The following is a 22,407-nucleotide window of genomic DNA, read 5'->3' as shown; positions in this document are numbered from 1 at the left end:
AAAACTGCGGCCGCTCAAGCCAGACGAGGAAACAGCCCCTAAAACATCACCCCCAACATGAGAACCGCACTCACCCCCCGACGCCAGCCCAAATCCACCCACCGACCCAGCCTCAGGACCACCCAGAAGCCCACCCGGGCAGCCCCTGGGGACCGGGAACAGAGACTGACCAGTGGCCGGGGGCGCCCCTTTGCGCAGCATGCCCTTACCCCCCAAGGTCATGGACTTAGGGGTGGGGGGGGGCCGGGGGCAAGGAGCACCAGTTACAACAGCCTCGGGGGCCGTGGGATGCGGCGTGGCATGTGTAGCACCCACCTGGACCACAGCAGGAGCCGGGGGCGGGGCCTCAGGGGGGGGGCGCAAAGGCATCGCAACCCGGGAGTGCCCAGCATCAATGAGAACCGAGTGAGGGGGGCCAACAACGTGGGGGGGGGCAGAGACAGGCCCCGACACGGCCGGTGAGAGCAGGTAACACTGCCCATTGATCCATAAACATGGAGGGCCCCCAGCCGGCAAAGGCGGCACAGAGGACAGGGGGGCAAGAGACACCACAGCAGTGGGGGGGGCGTGCGCGCGCCCATGCGGCTCTGCGCTGCGCCCTCGCTTGGGCCTGGGCCCCGCCTGCTGCTTCCCCGACGACCCAGCAGCGAGACCGCCTGGACGCGGTGTCAAGCGGCCCGCAGAACGCCCCCGCCTCCCCCCGGGCGCCCCTCGTGAACAAGCAGGTAAAAAAGGGGCTTCACATACCTGCTGGAGGGCGCCCGGGTCACACGGCGGGGGTCCTGCCTCCTCGGCATGCAGAACAAGCCCAGGCCCATCGACCGACATGGCCGCCTCGCCGTCGTCGTCGTCCTCAGGGCCCGGCGACAGACACGCCTCCACCGCCCTGGCGACGCCCTCCGCAGCTTTGCGAGGGGGGCGGGACAAGCCAACCCACGCCTCCTCCGGGACGCCGGGCATCAACAAATCCTCCCGCCCTGCTGCACAGAGGAGGTGGACCGCCCGCCTGACCTCCGCCGCTTCTTCCATGACCCAGGTACCGCGCAAAACAACCTCCCTTCACGCCTCCCGCCACGCAGTTACTAATCCCCGCCTGACTTCCCCTTTTCCCTCTCTGCTAATCAGCCCCCCACCTGTAGAATGTTCCTCGCGCGAACCTGCCCAGGGAGAGACCGGCTCGCGCCTGGCTCTCCCTGGGTCCCCCCATAAAGAATAAATAGAGGGAAACAGCCAATGCTGACAGAAGGTGGCATGTTTGCGTGAGCGAGGGAGGACTTGAAGCAGGTCTGTTGACAGACAGCCCGGCCCCTCACCTGGGACCCACTGATGCAAAGATGCGCTTCTGCGGTCTCCTTCGTGTGGACGCAGGTGACGTCAGTGCTCACGCTGACGCGTCTGTGCGGCCAGGGCTCACGTGCGTCCTGACTGGAGCTTTTTTTCTGTGCACTCTTTACCGGTGGATTCTGCCCCAGAGACAGGTTGGTGTCACTCCTGCGACCTGCGCTGATCAATGCAAAGGGCACATTGTCATACTTCTCTGCCTCTTCTCCATGACCTAGATCTCTCCAATTTCACTTTATTTTCTTCTCATTCTTTTTCTTCAACTTCTCTTGTGGGTTTTTTTCAGTGTCTCTCATAATTTTCGCAATGTACTCTCTCGTGCTAACTCGCTGTCTCTCCACTTTCTCTTCTCCATCATCTTTTCTATTTTGTTCTATCTTTTTCTGTGTCTCTCTCTTCCTCTGTATCTTACTTCACTTTGTCATCACCTATTTCTCTGGCTTGCAATAATTCTTCTGTTTTTCTCACTATTTCTGTTTCTCATTGTTCATCTTTCTTTGAACTTTCAGCGCTCACCTACTCCGTCCCCCTCGCTCTATTTTTCTCTTGCCAATCAATCAATCAATCAAAGCATTTGTATAGCGCGCTACTCACCCGGAGGGTCTCAAGGCGCTTGGGGAGGGGGGGTCCGCTACTGCTCGAACAGCCAGGTCTTGAGCTGCTTCCTGAAGGCGAGGTGGTCCTGGGTCAGGCGGAGGTGGGTCGGGAGGGAGTTCCAGGTCTTGGCGGCGAGGTAGGAGAAGGACCTTCCCCCTGTGGTGACTCTTCGGATGCGGGGGACGGCGGCGAGAGCGTGGCCGGTCGATCGGAGCTGGCGTTTGGGAGCGTAGAAATTGAGGCGGCTGTTGAGGTATCCTGGTCCTTGGTTGTGCAGGGCTTTGTGTGCGTGGGTGAGGAGACGGAAGATGATTCTCTTGTTGACCGGGAGCCAGTGCAGGTTTCGCAGGTGTCCGGAGATGTGGTTGCGACGGGGGATGTCCAGGATGAGCCTTGCTGAGGCGTTCTGGATCCGCTGGAGTCTCTTCTGGAGTTTGGCGGTGGTTCCGGCGTAGAGGGCGTTGCCGTAGTCCAGTCGGCTGGTGACGAGGGACTGGGTGACCGTCTTCCTGGTCTCGGTTCCGCTCTCTTCCTTTCCATATTTTCCTAAGGTCTTTTTAACTTCCTGCTTTTCCTCATGGTTAGGTTTTATCTTTCTTTTCTTATTGGTCTTGCTTGTTTTCCATTTTATTTTATTTCCTTTGTTTCTTTTCCTGGTTCTCTTTTCTGTTCTCTTTTCAGTCATGTTTTTGAGACTCTCCTTAGTTCTTATTTTACCTTTCACATTTTCTCTCCTTTATGTTTTTCATTTCTCTCCTATTTTTAAACTGTAAATTCATGTTTGTGTTTTTTTTTACATTGTAATCTGAAAATGCATTTACCTAAACAGAAAAATACAGAAAACCTGCCTACCAGTTTCTTGTACTACCCCTCCCCCCTCCGATTCAATAGGTTGCAAGGTAAGACCTTGCACGGGCTGAGAACGAAATGACACGTGTCAGAATTAAGTGTGAGTGAACGTGACATAGTTTCCCTCTGACATCTATGCGAATATTTTTTTTTTAATTAAATAAAGTTTTCAACCTTCAACAGCTTCTCGAGGATGCATAGTTTAACTGGAGGAAATAACAATTCCTGGAGTAATAGGGGTTCCTCACAAATATCGCTTCAAAAATTACTTCTTAAAACGATTTGTTTCTCACATAAATGTTTTTTTTTTGTAGGAACAAGTTGTGCTTAAAAAAATTACCAGCACAAACTTTTAAATTTGCCCCTCCCTATCCATAAATTTGGCCTTTATTGCTCTATTTGTTGGAATTTCAACAATGAGAAACGTGAGGTTTCTCTCTGACAGTCTTCTTTTTATATTTTCTTTTCTTTTACACTGCTCTTTTTCCTGACATGATCAAAACTGGGTCCGTAAAGATTGCCACTGTATGTAAAGTCTATCGCTAATTATTCAGAAAAGGTCAGTGCTATGTTAGAGTAATTATATTTCAATGTATTAATATTGGTCTTTCTTTTCTTAAGGATCTCTTGGGAGTGAAGGTTTCCATGATCTCCTGGACTCTTTCTTTACGTCACTTCAAAGCACATACAGGGTGGAAGAAAACAAGAGGATGTGCTAAACGAAATGGGTGGTGTGATGAGGAAATGAACGAGCACTAACAAACCCAATAGGTCTCGCCTTTGAGAGACATTAGGAAACCCTTTGACATTACCAAGGGTTGTTACCTGTGGTTAAAAGCATCGGCAAAAGCACAAGACAGTTAATGGAAAGCACCAGTATGAGGATGTATGCCCAAGCAGGAGTCACTACGCATGTCTGCGTATGTCCATGCACGTGTCACGACTCATGCTCACGTATGTCTCGTCACTCTAGACCTTCTGACCCTCCCCCGCCAAGCCTGAGGCGGATGCTGGGTGCGGGCGAGTGGGTACCTACGCTGCTGCTTACTGGCCTCATTTTTAAATTGATTGTGTGCCGCGCTGACTGCTAGCGCTTTAATTTTAAAATTGCATTGTTTGCACTGTTGGATTTTTAACTGTGTACTCTCCCGTCTCTATTCTCCATTTTTGTTACCTGAGGCGGATGCCGGGTAACATCTTGCTCTTAGCTTTCCTCAGCCTTGCGCAGTCCTATTTTTCTGCCCCACAGTTCAGGGTGGCTGTGCTGCGCAGGAGACTCCCTCGCTGGTCCCCGTCCTCACGGCCGATTAGGTGCCGCATGGGATTGTGGGACGCGTAGTTTGAACGTTTTGGGAGCGGCCATCTTGGGGGGAGCCAGGCACACTGGTCGGCTGACTTGTGGTGCGGTTCTCTCGGCTGAGACGGTATAAATTTAGAGGCCCTTAACTCCTCGCAGCGGACGCGCATTGCAGTCGCGCCTCTTTCGCGCCGAAGGAGCGCCTAAGGAAAGCCCGTCTGCGCCCGTCAGCGTCCCGGAGGTGGACCAGTGCGGACCGACGGGGCTGGAAATTGTCGCTCCTTGCAATTTGGCATCATGCTGACATACACTACACCCGAGCTTACCGCTCTTAAGGGTAAGGATGGTAATTGTTGTACTGTTTTCCCTTGCCGGCCAAAAGGCAAGACGCGATGTCCAGGCTGTGGTTGGCTACCGGGCAACGCCTATGCTCCGACTCCCTTGGCTTCTCCTACAAAGAGCTCATGTTTGCTCGTGAATACTAGATATTTGAGCAAACATGCTTTAGACATTCATGAGCTACTAGTGGAAGCAAGGCCCATCTGTCTATTTCTTACTGAGACATGGCTGGGTGAATGTTCGAGCCCTGACATAGCCGCTGCTATCCCTGCTAATTATGTCATTTTTAGGAAGGATAGGGTGAATGGCAGGGGTGGGGGTGTCGCGATGGTGGTTGATAAGCGCGTTACCTGTTCAATCATTCAAACTGATGAGATCCAGGGGTGCGAGGCCCTTGGGTTTTCGTTATCCATTTCTCCTCACCAATCCTGCGCTGGGTTATTGATATATAGGCCACCGGGACCGACAGGTTCCTTCCATGAAGAACTTCATGCAGTGGTGTCGGCACTCTGCCTAAAAACTGAGCACTGCCTAGTATTGGGGGATTTTAACATTCACATGGATATAAGGAACGATGCTGACACTATTAAGATTTATGACACTACCTCCCCTTTGGGTCCCTCCCCCTATCTTTCTGTCTCCACGCATAATAAAGGTCATACGCTAGATCAAGTTTTCTCCACTATTCCTATTGATATCTCCTCACCCTCACCGGTCTTATGGTCGGACCACTTTTTAGTTAGTTTCTAAATTATTCATACTGACAAATCTTTGCGTAATATGTTTAGTCGCCCTCTCCAGGCCTCTCGTGCCTATCATCAAGTCACCCCCGAGATGTTAGCACAGGCCTATCTCTCCCACCCCTGCACGCTGTCTGGCACTTTGGAGAAGGGCCTTGATCTCCTGCAGACGTGGTTTGTGGAAAGATTAGATGAACTAGCCCCGGTAACAACTTCCCGCAAGCCCGCCTGCTGGGTTTCTGCTCCTTGGTTCACTGAAGCCTTGTCACTGAAGCGACGGCAATGTAAGGCAGCTGAGAGGGCGGGGCGGCACCATTATGACACCACGTCTAAGATGGCATACAGGGTATCCATTAAGTCATATCACAGAGATATTATGTTAGAGAAGAAAGCTTATTTTTCAGGAAGAATCGAGGCTGCCACTAACACCAGCAAAGAAATGTTTTCAATTGTGAAGGAATTCACTACTCCTAAAATGAGCACGTCTCCATGCGCTCGCTCTGAATCGTGGGTCATCCTATTGGCTGATTTTTTCACCAATAAAATTAAGTCCATCCAGGACTCCTTTCTGCTGTCCGGGGTAGTGGCAGACTCTGGTGCTAGCATTCTTCCCTCTTCTTCTCTGATGGGTGGGGACCCCACTCTTTCGGAATTTCCTCGATTAAGCTGTTCAATATCATTGGATCTTCTCACCAAATTAAATTCTGGCTCCCCCCTGGATCCCTGCCCGGCCAAGTTTCTTGCTAGAATGGCTGTAGTGATCAATCCCTTAATCAATCCCGTGCTTAATCTTTCCCTTAGCATGGGAGTGGTACCTTCAGCCTGGAAGCAAGCCCTTATTATACCGCACCTGAAAAAGCCTAATTTGGATCCGGTGGTCCATGCCAATTATAGACCTATTTCTCTCCTGCTAGCCTTTGCCAAGGTGGTTGAGAAACATGTTCACTCCTCCCTCTCCAACTTCCTTGAGGTGAATAACATTCTGCACTGCACTCAGTCGGGTTTCCGTGCTAATATGAGCACGGAGACAGCATTGCTGGAAGTAACGGAGGCAATCAAGGAGGTTTTGGATGCGGGGGGTAAGGCAATGTTGGTGATGCTTGACCTGTCGGCAGCCTTCAACACCGTCCCCCACGGGGGTCTCCTCACAAGACTCAGTGAGATCGGTCTGCGGGGGACGGTGTTCAGCTGGTTTAAGTCCTTTCTAGCGGGCCGGCGTCAAACGATCTGGGCCCCTCCGTTCTCTGCCGTGGTGCCGCCATTAGAGGTGGGAGTCCCTCAGGGCTCAATTTTGAGCCCAACTCTTTTTAACATCTTTATGGCCCCCCCTGGTGGCACTGGCGGAGTCGTTTGGCGCCCAGATCGTGTCATACGCCGATGACACCCAGCTCCTGTTCACTTGTGATAGGGGGTCTGATTTCGATGGGGAGAGCATCAGAGGCTGCCTGGGGGCGGTGTTTAAGTGGTTCCAGCAAAACAGCCTGAAGTGCAACTCGGACAAATCTGAGGTGTTATTCTTCGGCTGCCTGTCCGATCCTAGGTGGCAGTCTTGGTGGCCTGTGGACATGTTCCCTCCGTTGGCTGATTCTTCCATGGCCAAGAACCTTGGAGTAAAGATTGATAATGGTTTGTTGTTGAAGCCTCAGATTCTTGGCCTAGTAGGGAAATGTTTTGGCCTCCTTAAGATGCTCCGAAAATTCCTTCCTCTGCTTTCGCAGGTTCATAGGAAAGTTACGGTACAGGCACTAATTGGGTCTCGCCTTGATTATGCCAACGTCCTGTACCTCGGATTGCCAGAGTATCTTCTCCAACGCATGCAAGTAGTCCAAAACTCAGCTGCGCGAGCTGTCTTTCGCCTCCAGCAGGGAGCCAGAGCCTCTGATCTCTTGAAGACACTTCACTGGCTTCCTATCCGGAAACAAATTGTTTTTAAGGCACTTACTCTTGCCTTTAAGGCTCTCCATGATATCGGTGCTAAATACATCCAAAGACGGTTGACTTTCTACCAACCATCTAGATCTTTGAGGTCAGCGTCCCTGGCCTTGGCCTCGGTTCCCATTATTAGGAGAGCGTGGATAGGAGGCCGGTCTTTTAGACGCCTGGCGCCCCTACTATGGAACACCTTGCCGGTGTCTCTGAGACAGAATGTCCATCTGTTAGCGTTCAGGAAGGATTTAAAATCATGGCTGTTTGTCCAGTAGCGCTCATCTCCCATTTGCCTGTTCAATGTTCCGTGTTAGGTCTGAAGCGCCGGGACACTCCTCGGAGTAGCTGAGCGCTATACAAAACCACCCCTAACATAACATAACATAACCCTACGGTGGACATTTATTGTTCACTTGTAATTTACTGTCCATCTTGGTGCAGTGCATTAAAACACTATAAAAAGTGCGTGCACTCACAATCAGAGTGGCTTGGGCAGTGTTTGGTGTTCTTAGACCTTCTAAATGTTTTTGGTGTTTTGCTGTTTCCATCACAAACATCATCATTACACAGTGCCTCCATCACCTGCTCTGGTTCATGCTGTCCATCCTTCCTGCCTACCAAGCTCTGTGCAACTATCGTTAAAATATATACCTATCTCTTAGAAATATCGTGCTGACTTGGAAATAAATAAGTAGAAATCTGTAGGTTCTTTGTGGTTTTGATGTGGTCCAATCTGGGGCTTTCAGGGAAAAGGAAAATCCTAAACATGGTCTAGTGGAGTCCAAGAATAACATTTGCAAGACCAAAAGGAATGAGTTGTTTACCCAAAAAGTGAGCTCCCAAGATAGAGAAAAGTTACACTCTTCATTACTACTTGTAGCACACAGGCTCCCAAGTTAGAAGGTCAATCAACAAATATTGTTGACTGTTACAAGCAGTCACTAAACTATTGGGGACATTTGCTTGCTCTCCATCCTTGGCCTATAGTAAAGTCACTCGTTTGAGGGATTCACTAGTCAAAAGTTAAAAGTTGCATATGGCTGGATGCAAACCAGGAGGCCTGGTGAGCAAAAGAACGATGGGTTGGAATGCCACCTGAGCGATTGCCAGTGGGTAGACAAATTGCTAGCATGTATCCATCACTTTTTGTGTGTTTGATTTACAGCTCTAAGCTTTACCCAGCTGTGGGTCCCACACTCGCTGTGGCACTAGAAGTAGGCTGCTAATGACTGATAACCCCAATCAGGACGAAGCTGGTCCTGGGTTGCTTGTGTTCTGGTTCAGGGAGGACCTGACTTGACAGCTCGGCTTGGACTGTTCCTATTGGAAAGGGATCAAGACTATATTGCATATAGCTGGGTCCAAACTGAGGTGGCATATATCCTATTAGGATCCTACTCAGCGATACTACAATACAATAGATGACCAATGAGTTGAATATCAATAACACGTATTGTGTTCTTCTTCCCATACAGAACACAGGAGACATGTTGGGATGGGGCATTCTGCTGGCCCTCTGGCTCTGGACAGGTAAGAGAGAGAAAGAGACTTTCCTAAACTATTAACTGTGTGAGAAACAGCACTCGGCGTTCAGGGCGAGGAAAGAAAGTGAGATACTACTGACCCACTCGAAGGAGCACTCTGAGGTAGAAGGAATAGAGCGAGACACACACCCCTAGCACCTGGTCCTGCTAGACTCAGCACTCTGGGGGTCACTGAGAGGGAAAGACCGAGGCATGCCCCTTTTCTACTGACCCTGCTAGAAGCAGCACCCTGGGGGTCAGAGAGAGAGATAAAAGAGTGAGGTACACCCCTTAGCTACTGACCCTGCTAGATGCAGCACCCTGGGAGTCGCGGAGAGGGAAAAGAATGAGACTCACTCCTTAGCTACTGACCCTGCTTGAAGCAGCCCTTTAGGGAGTCAGTAGTTAAGGGAGTCAGAGAGATGCATCACACCTGCCTGAGTCGCACTCACTGAGTGGGACTCACTCAAAACTGGCTGAAATGATGACAGCAGTCAAGGGGCCACTCAATGGGGGCAGTGCCACCAAGACACACAACACAGGTCAAAACATTTACTGGGAGCGGTGAACAGTGAGGGCCCGATTCACAGAACTAACTTAAGACAAAATCCTAAACTTACTACTTTTGGTATTCACAGAAGTTAGGATTTTATCTTAAAACAGATTTAAGACAGACTTAAGACAGAATCCTAACTTAAGTCTGTCTTAAGTCTGTCTTAAAACAAACTTAAGACACAATCCTAACTTCTGTGAATACCAAAAGTAGTAAGTTTAGGATTTTGTCTTAAGTTAGTTCTGTGAATCGGGCCCTTAGGCAGGAAGTACCACTTGTACTTATACACAGGCTTTTTTATTTTGATGTTTTTATTTTGGCAAGATCAAAGGCCCTGAGGACGTCAGAGAGCCTCACAGTATTATGATACATATTTTGATACAATCGGTTGTAGAGAATCTCAATTGTGGTAAATGTAGGGGCCAGGGGGCAGAGATTACACAAATAATAATAATAATAATAGTCATTTGTAAAGCGCGAACAGCTACCTCCCGAAGGAGGTGTGCCAGGGCCATAACTACAAGTGACACACGTGGAGCAGGGCTAGAGCAAAATTAGTCACAACTAAAAAGCCACGTTTTAACTGCTTTTCTAAATTGCGATTCCGAAGTTATCAAGCGTAGTGTGTTGGGGAGAGAATTCCATAAACTGGACGCTGAGCATGAAAGATCTGCCACTCATCCGGGCTTTCCTTACTAGTTGGGTTCAATGTCGGTTCTGGAAATTAGACCTCAGTAGGCGAGTCTGCTTGTACTCACCTAGCCATTGTTTCAAGTAGCTGGGGCAGGCACCATGAATTGACCGATGTGCTAGAGTTAAGGCCTTGAATTTAATTCTTTTGGCAACTAGTAGCCAGTGTAGTTCTTTATTATGTGGAGAGATATGATGCCCGAAAGGGACATTTCTAATCAATCTCACAGTCGCATTTCGAACCATTTGCAACTTTCTGACAAGGTAAGCCGGAAGGCCAAGATACAGGCTGTTCGCGTAGTCCAGCTGGTATGTCACTGTGGCATGGACTACGACCTGACGAAAATTCACAGGCAACAGATGTATACATTTCTGCAGGTTTTTCAACCTGCCAAAACATGCACCTGTTACCTGCTGAATTTGGGCAGAGAGGATAGGTCAACGTCCCATTTGACTTCCAAATTTTTGGCAGAACTAACAAGTTAGGTGGAGGGCCCATTTCCAATGGCCACCAGAAGTTAGCATCTGGAAGTTGGTTTGTGCCAAAAAAACAGCACCTCTGTTTTATCGGCATGGAGCCTAAGTTTATTTTTGTTCATCCAGTTGGCGATGTCTTTTAGACATCCCTTGAGGCTCCTAAATGAGTCTTCGGACGAATCATGGAAAGGGAAAACCAATTATGTGTCGTCGGCGTAGGAAATCGCCTTCACACCCCAGGTGGCTATCAGTGAGAATAAAAGTAGCCAAATATATATTGAATAGTAATGGGCTCAAGGCCGAGCCCTGCAGCGCTCCACACCATAAGTGTTTGCGACTGAACCCATAAAAATGTAAGGCCACCCATTGAGTGCGTTTATGTAGGAAGAGTTTCAGCCAGGCCAGAGCAGTCCCCTCTATGCCGACATCCAGGAGACATTGAACCAATAGCGAATGATCAACTGTATCAAACGCGGCAGAAAGATCCAGGAGCACCAGCATCCATGATGCCCCTGGATCCAGAACCATCCTAACAGAGTCCACCACCTCTAGCAGCACCGTCTCGGTGCTAAAACCAGCACGAAAGCCAGATTGGGTATCGTGCAAAAGCCTGTGATTCTCAATAAAATTAGCCAGTTGACGCAGTGCTATCTTTTCTAACATCTTTACAGGAGCAGGCAGCAAATAAATAGGTCAATGGTTATTCAGTTCGCTTGAATCAACATTGGGTTTTGTTTAAGGGGAAGGAGAGTGGCATGTTTCCAAGAGTCAGAAAAAATACCTGAAGAGAAGGAGGTATTCCATAATTTGGATAGCACATGAGCAAGGAGACTCGCTAATTTATGCCATAATTTAGGGGGGCATGGATCCGCTGGAGAGCCAGATTTACAGACCTGTATCGCAGCTAATGCCTCCGTCTGAGAGATAGGAGCAAATACTGAGAAGAGGAGCACCTGTGCCTCCCGTTCTAGCACATCTGTCTTAATAGTTTCCACTGTAGTGGAGAAAGAATTGTACATCTTCCGTATTTTATGATCAAAAAAATCCAAAATCCTCTCACACAGCCCCTCAGAGGCCAGGGCATCAACAACCAGTTCTCGGGGGTTAAGAAACGAATTAACCACATTAAAAATAACTTTAGCAGGTTGCTCCGCATCATCAATACACTTAGCTTTAAAGTCCCTCCTAGCCTCCTTCATCAATTTATGCATTGCTTTAAGGGAAAAGAGAAGTGTACTTTAAACAAGAAGGTTTAATGGTGTGATTGTGTGCTTACATCATCAAGCATTAGGTGGAGAGTATACCTGCTCTATTGTCGTCACCTATGCTGTCTGTGCAACAGTAAGAGTGCTTATTGTTATATTATCGGCTGGTGATAAAGAGAAAACCTGGATTGTTGTTACCTATGCTATCTGTGTAACAGTGAGAGCCCTTCAGTGTTAGATATACCGCTGGTGTTAAAGTGAAAGCGCTCTATTGTTGTCACCTATGCTGTCTGTGCATTAGTGTGAAGGATACAGAGTTAGATATACCGCTGGTGAAGTGGAGAAGTGGAGAAGTGTGGCTCAGTGGTTAGAGGCGGCAGACCCGGAAGCAGTGGAGAAGTGTGGCTCAGTGGTTAGAGGCGGCAGACCCGGAAGCTGAGATCGGCCGTGGACCAGGGTTCGATTCCCCGCCTCGCCGGGTCTCGGGCTCTAAAAATTCCACGGACTCGATAATTCTCGCTCCGGTGCCTACTCGACTCACGGGGTCACACTCTGCGACTCTGGGCAATAGCTTGCTTAATCTCCACTATGGCCCCTCGTGGCGGGATGCCTGGCTTTCACCTTGTGGATACCCTGCCGGGGTATCTCACAGGGGAATACCAGGACGGGTTCCCTAAGCAAGCGCTTAGATACCGTGTCAGTGATTTGCGCTATATAAATACATGTACATTTACATTTACATAGGGAGAAAACCTCGATTGTTGTTACCGATGCTGTTTGTGCAACAGTGGGGGTGTTTCAGTGTTAAATATACTGCTAGTGATAGAGTGAAACTGCTCGATTGTGGTTACCTATGCTGTCTGTGCAACAGTGAGAGGGCTTCAGTGTTACATATGCCACTAGTGTTAGAGTGAAACCACTGAATTGTTGTTACCTTTGCTGTCTGTGAAACAGCAAAAGCGCTTCAGTGCTAGATATAACACTTTTGTCTGATTGAAAAGAACAGAATACGGATGGAATGCGGAACAATACAAACATTCACCCCAAGTCACAGATCTGGTTTTAATCCATTGTTTTCTTGCTCACTTTGCCACCTCAGTTTCGACCCAGCCACATGCAAATCATTCTTGACCCTGCTCCTCATGGGAACGGTCCAGTCTAAACTGCCAGAACAGGTTCTCCCTGGACCGGAAACAAGCATCCTGGGACTAGTTTTGGGGTATCACCCCTCATCAGACAGGCTAGCTTGAATCCATTGTCACAGTGAGCACGGAACCCATATCTGGGCATACCCTTCCCAAATAGGGCAACAAAAGCAAAACGAACATATGATATACAGAACGCTGATCAAATCAAACATTCACCCGCAGTAACAGATTTGGGGGCCCTGACCTGGCCTGGCAATTCTGGCTGGATTGTTCCCATGGAGGGCAGGGTCAAGACTGATTTGCATATGGCTGGGTCCAGAACTTGAATGGTGTGGCAAGCAAAAAAAACTATGGTTTAAACCCAGATCTGTGACAGGGGGTGAATGTTTGATATATTTTCCGTCCCTCTGTTGTTTTTGCAATTGTCACCGTAAGTGAGAAGGGTTGGCCCAGAAGTGGGTCCCATGCATCCTACGCCACCAGATTGAAGCTAGCCTAGCTGATGAGGGTTGATATCTCAAAACCAGTTCCAGAATGCTTTTCATAGGTCCAGGGAGGTCCTAGCCTGGCAGTTCAGGCTGGACTGTTCCCAAAGGGAGCAGGGTCAAAACTGATTTGCACATGGCTGGGTCCAGAACTGGAATGGTGTGGCAAGCCTAAAAATTATGGGTTTAACCCAACCTGGGGGTGAATGTTTGATTTTTTCAGCATTCAGTCGATCATCTTTTCTTTTTGGTGTTAGAGTGAAAGCGCTCTATTGTTGTCACCCATGCTGTTTGTGTAATAGTGAGAGCACTTCAGTATTAGATATACCGCTGGTGTTAGAGTGAAAGCGCTCTATTTTTTTCACCTATGCTGTCTGAGCAACAGTAAGAGCGCTTTCGTGTTAGATATACCACTGGTGTTGGAGTGAAATCGCTCTATTGCTTTCACCTATTATGTTTGTGCAAAAGTGAGAGGACTTTGGTGTTAGATTTACGCTGGTAGTCGAGTGAAAGTGCTCTATTGTTGTCACCTATGCTGTTTGTGGAATGGTGAAAGTGCTTTAGCGTTGGATATACCCTGGTGTTAGAGTCAAATCCCTTTATTATTGATACATATGCTGTATGCAACAGTGAGAATCCTTCAGTGTTAGATACACTGTTGTTGTTAATGTCCTCTACTGTTGTCACCTATGCTGTTTTTACAATGGTGAGAACGCTTTAGTGTTAGATATACCACTGGCGATAGAGTGAAAGCACTCCATTGTTGTCACCTATCCTGTTTGTGCCACGGTGAAAGTGCTTTAGTGTTAGATATACCCCTGGTGTTACAGTCAAATCACTTTATTCTTGTTACTTATGCTGTCTGTGTAACAGTAAGAGGGCTTGAGTGTTAGATATACCAATGGTACTAGAGTGAAAGCACTCTATTGTCACCTATCTTGTTTGTGCAACGGTGAGAGCACTTTAGTGTTAGATATACCGCGGGTGATAGAGTGAAAGTGCTCTATTGTAGACACCTATGCTGTCTGTGCAACCATGAGAGAGCTTCAGTATTAGATATACCGCTGGTGTTAGGTGAAAGCACTCTATTGTTGTCACCTATGCTGTTTGTGCAAAGGTGAAAGTACTCTAGTGTTAGATATACCGCTGGTGTTACATTCAAAAGACTTTATTATTGTTACATATGCTGTCTGTATACCAGTGAGAGGGCTTCAGTGTCAGATATACTGCTGGTGATAGAGTGAAAGCGCTCTATTGTACACACCTATGCTGTCTGTGCAACCGTGAGAGGGCTTCAGTGTTAGATATACTGCTGGTGATAGAGTGATAGCGCTCTAATGTTGTCACCTGTGCTGTCTCTTCAAGAGTGAGAGGTCCTCAGTGTTACATAAACCGCTGGTGTAGACCACCAAAGAAATATCCACACTTCAGCCCCCTACTTTCCAGCCTCTGAGACTTTTCGCAGCTACTTAAAGCTTACCATCTACAACATAAAAGTCATGATTCGGACTAGAAGAGACTCTGAGATGTAGGACACCATTGTTTATTGCTTTATTGCTTCATAAGCTCTGAACTTGGCTTGTTTCCGAGTCCCCATGCTGCTACCAACTGCTGTCTTTTGTTCTCTCTCTCTATGGACTGTACCGACTGCCTTGTATTGTATACTGATCTTTATGTGTCTGCTAATGTTTATTATCTCTCGATGATTCATTTCTTTATAATTGCCCTCCACTTGTGCCCATATTTTGGGTTGCATGTGATGTTTGTGGCCTTACTTTAAGCAAAATGATAAATAAAATGATTTTAAAAAGTATATACCGCTGGTGTTAGAGTGAAAGCACTCTATTGTTGTTACATATGCTGTTTGTGCAACAGTGAGAGCGCTTCTGTGTTAGATATATAGCTGGTGTTAGAGTGCTTCATTGTTATATATACTGTGTAACACTGATTTGCATATCTGAACTGGGGTGGTAGAGTGAGCTAAAGAATGATGGATTACACCCAGATCAGTTGACTGGGGGTGAGTGTTTGATTTGCTCAAGCGCTCCGTCCATCATCCCCTTTGGTAACACTGATAGCGTGTCAGCAGTGTTATATATAATGACCATCTAACAATGAGTGTGCTAGTAGGTATGTTACTACAACAGTGACAGCCCTAATGTGATACAGACCAAATGTAGAGCATTTCAGTGTGAGATGTGTTAATTTATTGAATTCTAGCAGGATTTCCTCAAGGATTAAAAATGATCATAGATTTTCTGATGCCATTTTTCCAGGTCTTCCTCCATTGGACAACGTGTCAGCAAGCAGCGGTGAGGATGCCACGTCTGGGTGACATTATTTCCTAACCAAACAGTGTACTTTTCTAGAATTATTAGGTAATTGCTTGTCGCAGGAGAAGAGGGCAGAGTGTTGGCTACAGCCAATGAGTTTGAGGCTACAGATTCCTGAATGGGTCAAACTAGTCTAAAATGTGATAACCATAAAATATAGATATTATAGGTACATCCAGCCTACTCAAAGAATACAACTCACTAGACATCCACGTCTCCAAAGAAACAATCTTCATGTAAGACATGAAAAGGCAGATCTTTTGCTTAAAATGCAGACCCTACCTCTGCCTTAATGTCCAAATGAGAGTAGTGAAGCACTCAGCCTCCACCAACTGAATGATCTTAAAAACCCTAACCCTCAATTGAGAAACTACCCTAAAGTTAACTCATACCTGGTCTATGGCAACAGCCTCAATTCATGCCTGCCAGAAAAACAAGCAAACACAATTAAAGAGCTGAAAATGCAGCAACCCACCTCCTAAAAAATCAATGGAGGAACTCAGGCAAAAGTCCGACCTGCCAGTTCCCTCTAGCGGCTATGCTCTGGCCAAGCACAGCTCCTAGCAGCCCCAGACCCATGGGCAGGAGCAGGGGAGAAGGATATTTCACTGCCATGATCATCTAGTTCTGGAAAAATCGCCTTGGTGGACCATCTGTAACAATCCCAGCCTCAACCTCTCTAGAACAAAACCAAAAACTCAACCCATGTTGCTCCCACTACTGCGTGACATTTGATATCCTGACTCCCATGCAACATGTGATACACATGATCTCAAAATCTCCCTCTTTTTCCAAATATTGGTATGTGTGATTTTAGCGCTGCCTGGTGTAGTTTATATGAGAGTCTTCTTTTTGTTTCTATGCTTTCAGGCTTTAACCTGCCTGCGGCTCGATCCGCAATGGATATTTCTGACACTCAACTTGTTATTTCACTGGACCTTCTGAGACTTTGCCAGTCTACTCCTTCTGTCTTTTTAACTTGAATTCGCACAAGTCTATCTTCTTTTCTCATGACTTCATATCTCATTGCCCGGATGTATCTCTGGAACTCACAATTTCTCTTCACAGAGATCGACGTCGCACGTTGGGGAGTCGCCAGCCAGTCCAGCACGCTGGACGATGAGGCTGTCGCGAGTCGGGCCATCGATGGGGATCTGAGGAGCGAATACACACAGGGTGACTGCAGCTCCACGGAGTACAGCTACAGTCCTTGGTGGAGGGTGGATCTACAAGTCACCTTGCCTGTAACATCTGTGGCCATCACCAACCCAGGAGGCAATGAGTCAACGAGAATCAGTGGTGCTGAGATCCACATCGGGGACTGGCTGGGGATGAGCGGTCTCCTGAACACCAGGTAGGGTTGGCTGAAAGTAATGTGGCGCATGTCATGAGCGATCTTTTGAGAGGACCAATTGTACACTACAGTTGCTTGGTTTATTGGCATCTCCAGCTTTAAAGCTAATATAGCGAGGCTGGATGGCACAAGGGATTGCCTAGGGCCATTGATTCTTCTACTCTGTTGTCAACTGTTAGCTTTACTGATTTACTTTAAATAAGTGGTTTCTGCCAATCTAAATTACTCTGCTAAAAGCAACTGGAATGTTAGTTTGTCGTCCCTCTTCATGTTAAGGATACAGAGAGAGTTTGCAGCCAGTGTACAGTTTACCATTCCTCTGGGTAACCACCTTCAAAGATCCTGGAGTGATGCTACTGCTGTGCTTCTGAAGGACAGTGGTAACCAGGTGAGGGTATGTCTAGATGTTTCCAGCCACACATGGAGGGTTCAAAGATATCTCCCTTAGGTGGCTGCCTTGGTGGACTCTCACGGCCCCAAGGGCTGGACGTTTCTCCATGAGGCAGGCCTGGTCCTCAGGTCGGCTGGTTACCCGAATTCACCTATGTCGTAGCCCGTCCTCACCAGGTGCTTGGTACAGAGGATGAAGAGGAGTCACCAGAACCAATTTCTGAGAAGGAGCTGGTTCAGGATGATGCACTCAGTGTGGTCAGATGTATTTGTTGAAGAAGGCTGTGGTACAACACAAGGTGCCCAGGCGCTATACTTGAAACCATGCCAAGGTCTAACACTAAATATAATATGCGTGTAATGCCTTTTAGCAAACGTTCTGTCAATTACTCTATCCACTATGAGCTGATAAACGGTACATTCCAAGGGACACTTGGAAGGAAAGATGACTGTTTGTAGACTGAGTCTAGGCTGACTTGGTGTTTACACTTTCGGATTCATCATTAACAGTTTTTGTCAAACGCAATAAATTATACAGTGAGACCTCAATGGATTTTGTTCACTTTATTACCAGTGGATGGGCTGATATTTTAAAAGCTCTTGAAGCAAGGTTTTAAAAACATTAGCAGTAGATGTTTTTTTGATATCAGGCTTCAGCTCAAGGATGTTTTTGGTGATGAAAGGTGATGCCATTAATGATTCAATTAGGAGGTCATCAGTGACGTCATTTGTGTGGCTCTGAGCACAGCATGACAGGTGCTTGAGTTGGGGTGTGCGTATAACTTTATGTGAAGTGACTAGCCCCTGAGCCTTACCTTTGATCTATATTTAAGTTAGTGGTATATGCAGCCTTTTAAAAGAACCTAGATCCAGGTCACACGTGAAGAATGTTTGGTACGATTATGAAGACTTGTAGTGTAGAGTGTTTTCAGTTTTTTACTAGTTATGTTAATAAACTTCTACCATATGGGTAATTTCTTGGATTTTCTTCAAAATGTCAAGCTTTCCTGCAAATTAAAAGAATTTAAAAAACAAGTTAATCTATCACTTTTTTTAGATTTTCTTTTAGTACATTTTGCAAAAATATTTTTTTAGTGTTTACATAAAATTGTTATAATTTATGTAATTCAAATCTTACCAAGGCGTCTTTTGCCATTCTCAAACACACTGACTGGTTTCAATAATGCAGTCATCAATAGGTGCACTGCACTGGGCTCATTTGGAGCATTTTGTCTTCACTCATAGAACCATATGGAAAAAATCTTAGTATACAAAAACCGATTACACAGTACATAATTTATTATGCATTGTAAAAAGTAACTTAGAAGTAACTCATACATCACATTGTCATTAGCTTTTGATCAAGGTGGTCTCAGTAAGAAAGTTAGAGGTGGGTTTATGTGGGCTACTGGACATTTGCTAAGAAGTGGCTTACATCTTGTCTGTCCTCCTTACAATATATTGGTATCTATAAATTCTTAAGAGTACAGGCCTCTTCTTTTTGACACGTGTTGCATCCATCAAACTCCAAATCCAGCCCTTAGTTTGAAATGTCAAAAAGCATGTGTCTTGAAATGGAAAAAGCACTATGCAAAAATACATTATCTTTACTACTTTGTGCACCTGCGTTGGTTGTCACCTGTGGAAGCTGAACAACAACCTATTTTCCTTTCTAAGAGGTGAACCTTTTGTTATCTCTTCCAATTGACATTTGAGTCTTTTTTCCAGTTGAGTCTTTTAAGTGTTTGGGCTACCTCTGTTTGGATGTTAAATATGTTGAGTAATCAAGAAGGTAGGGAGGAGGAATACATGTCCATTTGCTTCCCCAGGTTAGGTACAAAGGTTATCAAGTGTGGAAATGGACACTAGTTACAAATCTAAACCTTTGGGTAAAAATACTATAGCACCCTCAAAAACTCAATGCATTACGGTATTGCGGTGTATATCTTTTCTCCGCCCCACATTGTAGTTGTGGCAGGTATCATTGGGTGCTATAGTTCGTGATTTGTGCCCGCCTCATCCAGAGGCTCCTCTGGTCTAGTTTGCAGTGTCCACAGATTATTTAAGGGTGCCCCCACCAGGTAAGGGTAAGTGAAAAAATTTGGTGAGAAAGTGGGTTTAAAATATAGAACTCCTCCTCAAAAACTTTAATAAATGGTGTGAGTCTATAATGATAAAACATAAATGGTACTTGTGAAAGATCGAGTTACTTGATCTCTAAGTATATTGAAAGTTTTGTCGACATGTTTTAGCCCCCCTTGGCTCGAGCGAGTCTGTGGGGCTTTCGTCAGGACTTACAAACAAACAAACATTTAATGGTGTCTTTTACTTACACAATTTGTGTAGTAACTTTTTTGATTGCCTTATTCTAGGCTTTCACTGACCAATCACCCTCTGTGGCGCTGTAAGTAGAGAGAAAGAGGGAAAAAATACAGACAAGGAAAACAATCTATACATTTTACGATGTTATTCGCTGTATTCTGTGGGGGGTGAAGAAAGATAGCTTTTGTCTCAACTTTCAGGTATCTATATTAAGATTGTATCTGACAGATGGTTGGAAGGCTTACTGGGGGCAGAGGACTGAGAGCTTAGAAAGCGGTATATACATAGGTGAACTGACATTTTATAAAAATCAAGTTTATAAAACATGGTAGTTTAATCGATCTTAACGAGTGATTAGTCATCTTTTCACTCTCAGAAGTGAAATAGTGCCTCTTTGGTCTCTTATCTGTAAATAACACCCTGAGCAAACAAGATAGGCAAACGTGTATCGCTTTTAATGCAGTGCTAAAGGATTATACTGTTTTGCCATCTTCGTACTACGCAAAACTGTGCGCATGCTGTGGTGACTACAAACAGTAATTTTCTTACCTTATGGTGATCGTATTTGTGTCTCCACAGGGGGTTCCAGCTTCCTTGAAGCTCAGAGCTGAAGGAAAGCGGAACCGTATTTATTTTGAGCCTAATGCCGTCTTACCGCATTGCCGTGAAGTAAAGTTAAGTTGACGGAGTCTGAAAGACGCCAGGACGCCATTACCCGCATGGATCTGGATTGCGCCGCTTGTGCTGACTCTGCCCCTGGATGGGGAGGGGTGTCACTGTTCGTGTATTGAAGGGCTCGCATATCGTTTTTTTGGACAACTTTAATGTTATGATGTTAAAGTACATTCACAATTTGCGTTGAGTGGAAGGAGTTGGAAGGAACCCAATTCTTTAAATGTTTGTGCATTTGGGCAAAGCTTAATTTTAGTTCTCAAATATTGATTTTACTGTCCCACTTGAATATTTATGTGTTCGAGGCATGTGGGCTGCTAAATTCATATCTTATGCATAGATCGCCGCCTAGTGTTGGGTCCGGATGATTGCACATTGTTGTCCTGGAAGAGTCTTCGAAGTATCACCAGATAGGTGGCTCCTCCCCTGGACTACAGTGCACATGGGCATCGACTCCATCCCCAGATTGTTTTTTTCCGCCATTGGGTTCGGATGTGGGTTCGACGTCTCCGTGTCGGAACCGTTCAACTTTCTTCTTAAGGTCAAAAGGCCTTCGTTACCTGTGTCGGTATTGTTGCGTACGGTCTCGCGCGTCGTCCGACTCTCTGAGCCGGATATCTCCGGAGTCAAATAACTGCTCGGACATCGAGGCCCTCTCGTCGCAGCAAGACCCGGCGAACTTCACATGGAGCGGAGCCCGTTCAAGTTCTGCCCCGTCTGTGGATCCAAATATCCACACATCGATGTGCATCCGGTCTGTAATAAATGCCTGTCGCCGGACCACAATGAAGAAAACTGCATGGCCTGCTCCAAGTTCAGGTCCAAGAAGACGCTCAAGCTTCGGCGCGCGGTGCGCCTTGAGGCCCAGCGAGCGACACCGGCACCCGACAACATATTCGACGACCCCGAGGAGGAAGGCGATAGCCATCATCTCCAGATTTCGCCACCGTCGACGGAGGTCCAGGCCGATCCAGAGGAATACATCGAAGGACAGGCCCAAGACCTTGAATACGTCGAGGAGGTAGGGGACGACGAAGAAGTTTATGGGGCCGTGGAAGATAGCTCAGAGGAGGAGCTATGCCCCGATGTCTACATTATTCAGGCTCAGGTCACGGGATCGCCACTCGGCCTTACCCACGACCCTGCACCGCTATCCCCGGCCCCACCTTCTGGCCCGGCCACGGACACTCAAGCGGAGCCGCCATTGCTCGTATCGAAACCGAAACCTTCGGATTCTACGGCACACAAGATGGCCGACGTCCAGTCGAAAACGAAACCGAAACCTACGGACTCGACAAAACCTAAAATGGCCGACGTCCTACAAAAACTATCAAAGCCTGCTCCTTCATCGACTCCGTCGCCCTCCGGCCCACAAAAGTCGAAGAAGGCTGTTGAGTCGACAGCGCCGCAGAAGGTGCACAAGGAACCCTCCTCCAAGAAGGCCGTCCATCAGGCGTCGACCTCGGTTGCTCCGGCGCGGACACCTAAACCTCTTGAGACGCCTTCGGACGCTGCTACGGCGCCGTCCAGTAAACGCACGGCCGACCCAAAGTCGACTAAAAGCCACAACCCAAAGGCCGCTGGCTCAACGCATCGGCACAAGGATGCGGGATCTGCTGCAACGGCGTCGGCGCCAAAGCCTTCAACGGAGCCGCGACACATTGCAGCCGAAGATTCGTCGACGCAAATACCGTCGACACCAAGCAACTCCGACGCCACCGAAGATCGGCCGTCGGTTACAAAACCCTCTACCTCCTTCACAAAGCAGGTTACCGACTCCCTTAAACGTATTCGGGAAAAGACTTTGTCGTCCACGGCTTCCACGCCATCGGCTCCAAAATCAGTGGACACACCTCTGAAGCCCTCCAGCAAGCTTCTTTACACTCTGCCACCGAAGGTGGCCCCAAAGGCCTTTGCAACCACGTCGGTGCCAAAACCGTCGGATCCGTCGACGCCAAAGAGCCTCTCGGATCAATATCACGCCTCAGATGACCAATCTGAGCATTGCATCGATGCCCAAACAGGGAAATTGACCCTTTATAAGAGGAAAATCACTTCCCAACCACTGGAATCCTATATTATTCCACTGAAGAAGAAGAGGCCCGCACAGGACATTCCTTCACTTGTTGAGCCTATTCTGCCACCACCAAGAAGGAGTCCATCACC

At 47.1% G+C, this 22,407-nt stretch overlaps 1 protein-coding gene across 1 annotated transcript in view; it reads left to right on the top strand.

The window, feature by feature from the left end:
* The first annotated feature begins 16,537 nt into the window (after nucleotides 1–16,537).
* The window catches only part of LOC144752871 (uncharacterized), a 192,652-nt gene continuing 186,782 nt past the window's right edge, over nucleotides 16,538–22,407 (top strand). Inside the window, exon 1 of the mRNA XM_078640703.1 lies at nucleotides 16,538–16,857. Coding sequence (XP_078496829.1) covers nucleotides 16,538–16,857 — 320 coding nt within the window. The remainder of the gene's footprint in view (nucleotides 16,858–22,407) is intronic.

The sequence above is a fragment of the Lissotriton helveticus genome, chromosome 5_1 (assembly GCF_964261635.1).
Source record: "Lissotriton helveticus chromosome 5_1, aLisHel1.1, whole genome shotgun sequence".
In the NCBI taxonomy this organism is placed as follows: Eukaryota; Metazoa; Chordata; class Amphibia; order Caudata; family Salamandridae; genus Lissotriton; species Lissotriton helveticus.
The sequence above is the reverse complement of the archived record's forward strand: the minus strand, read 5'-3'. Positions and strand labels throughout refer to the sequence as shown.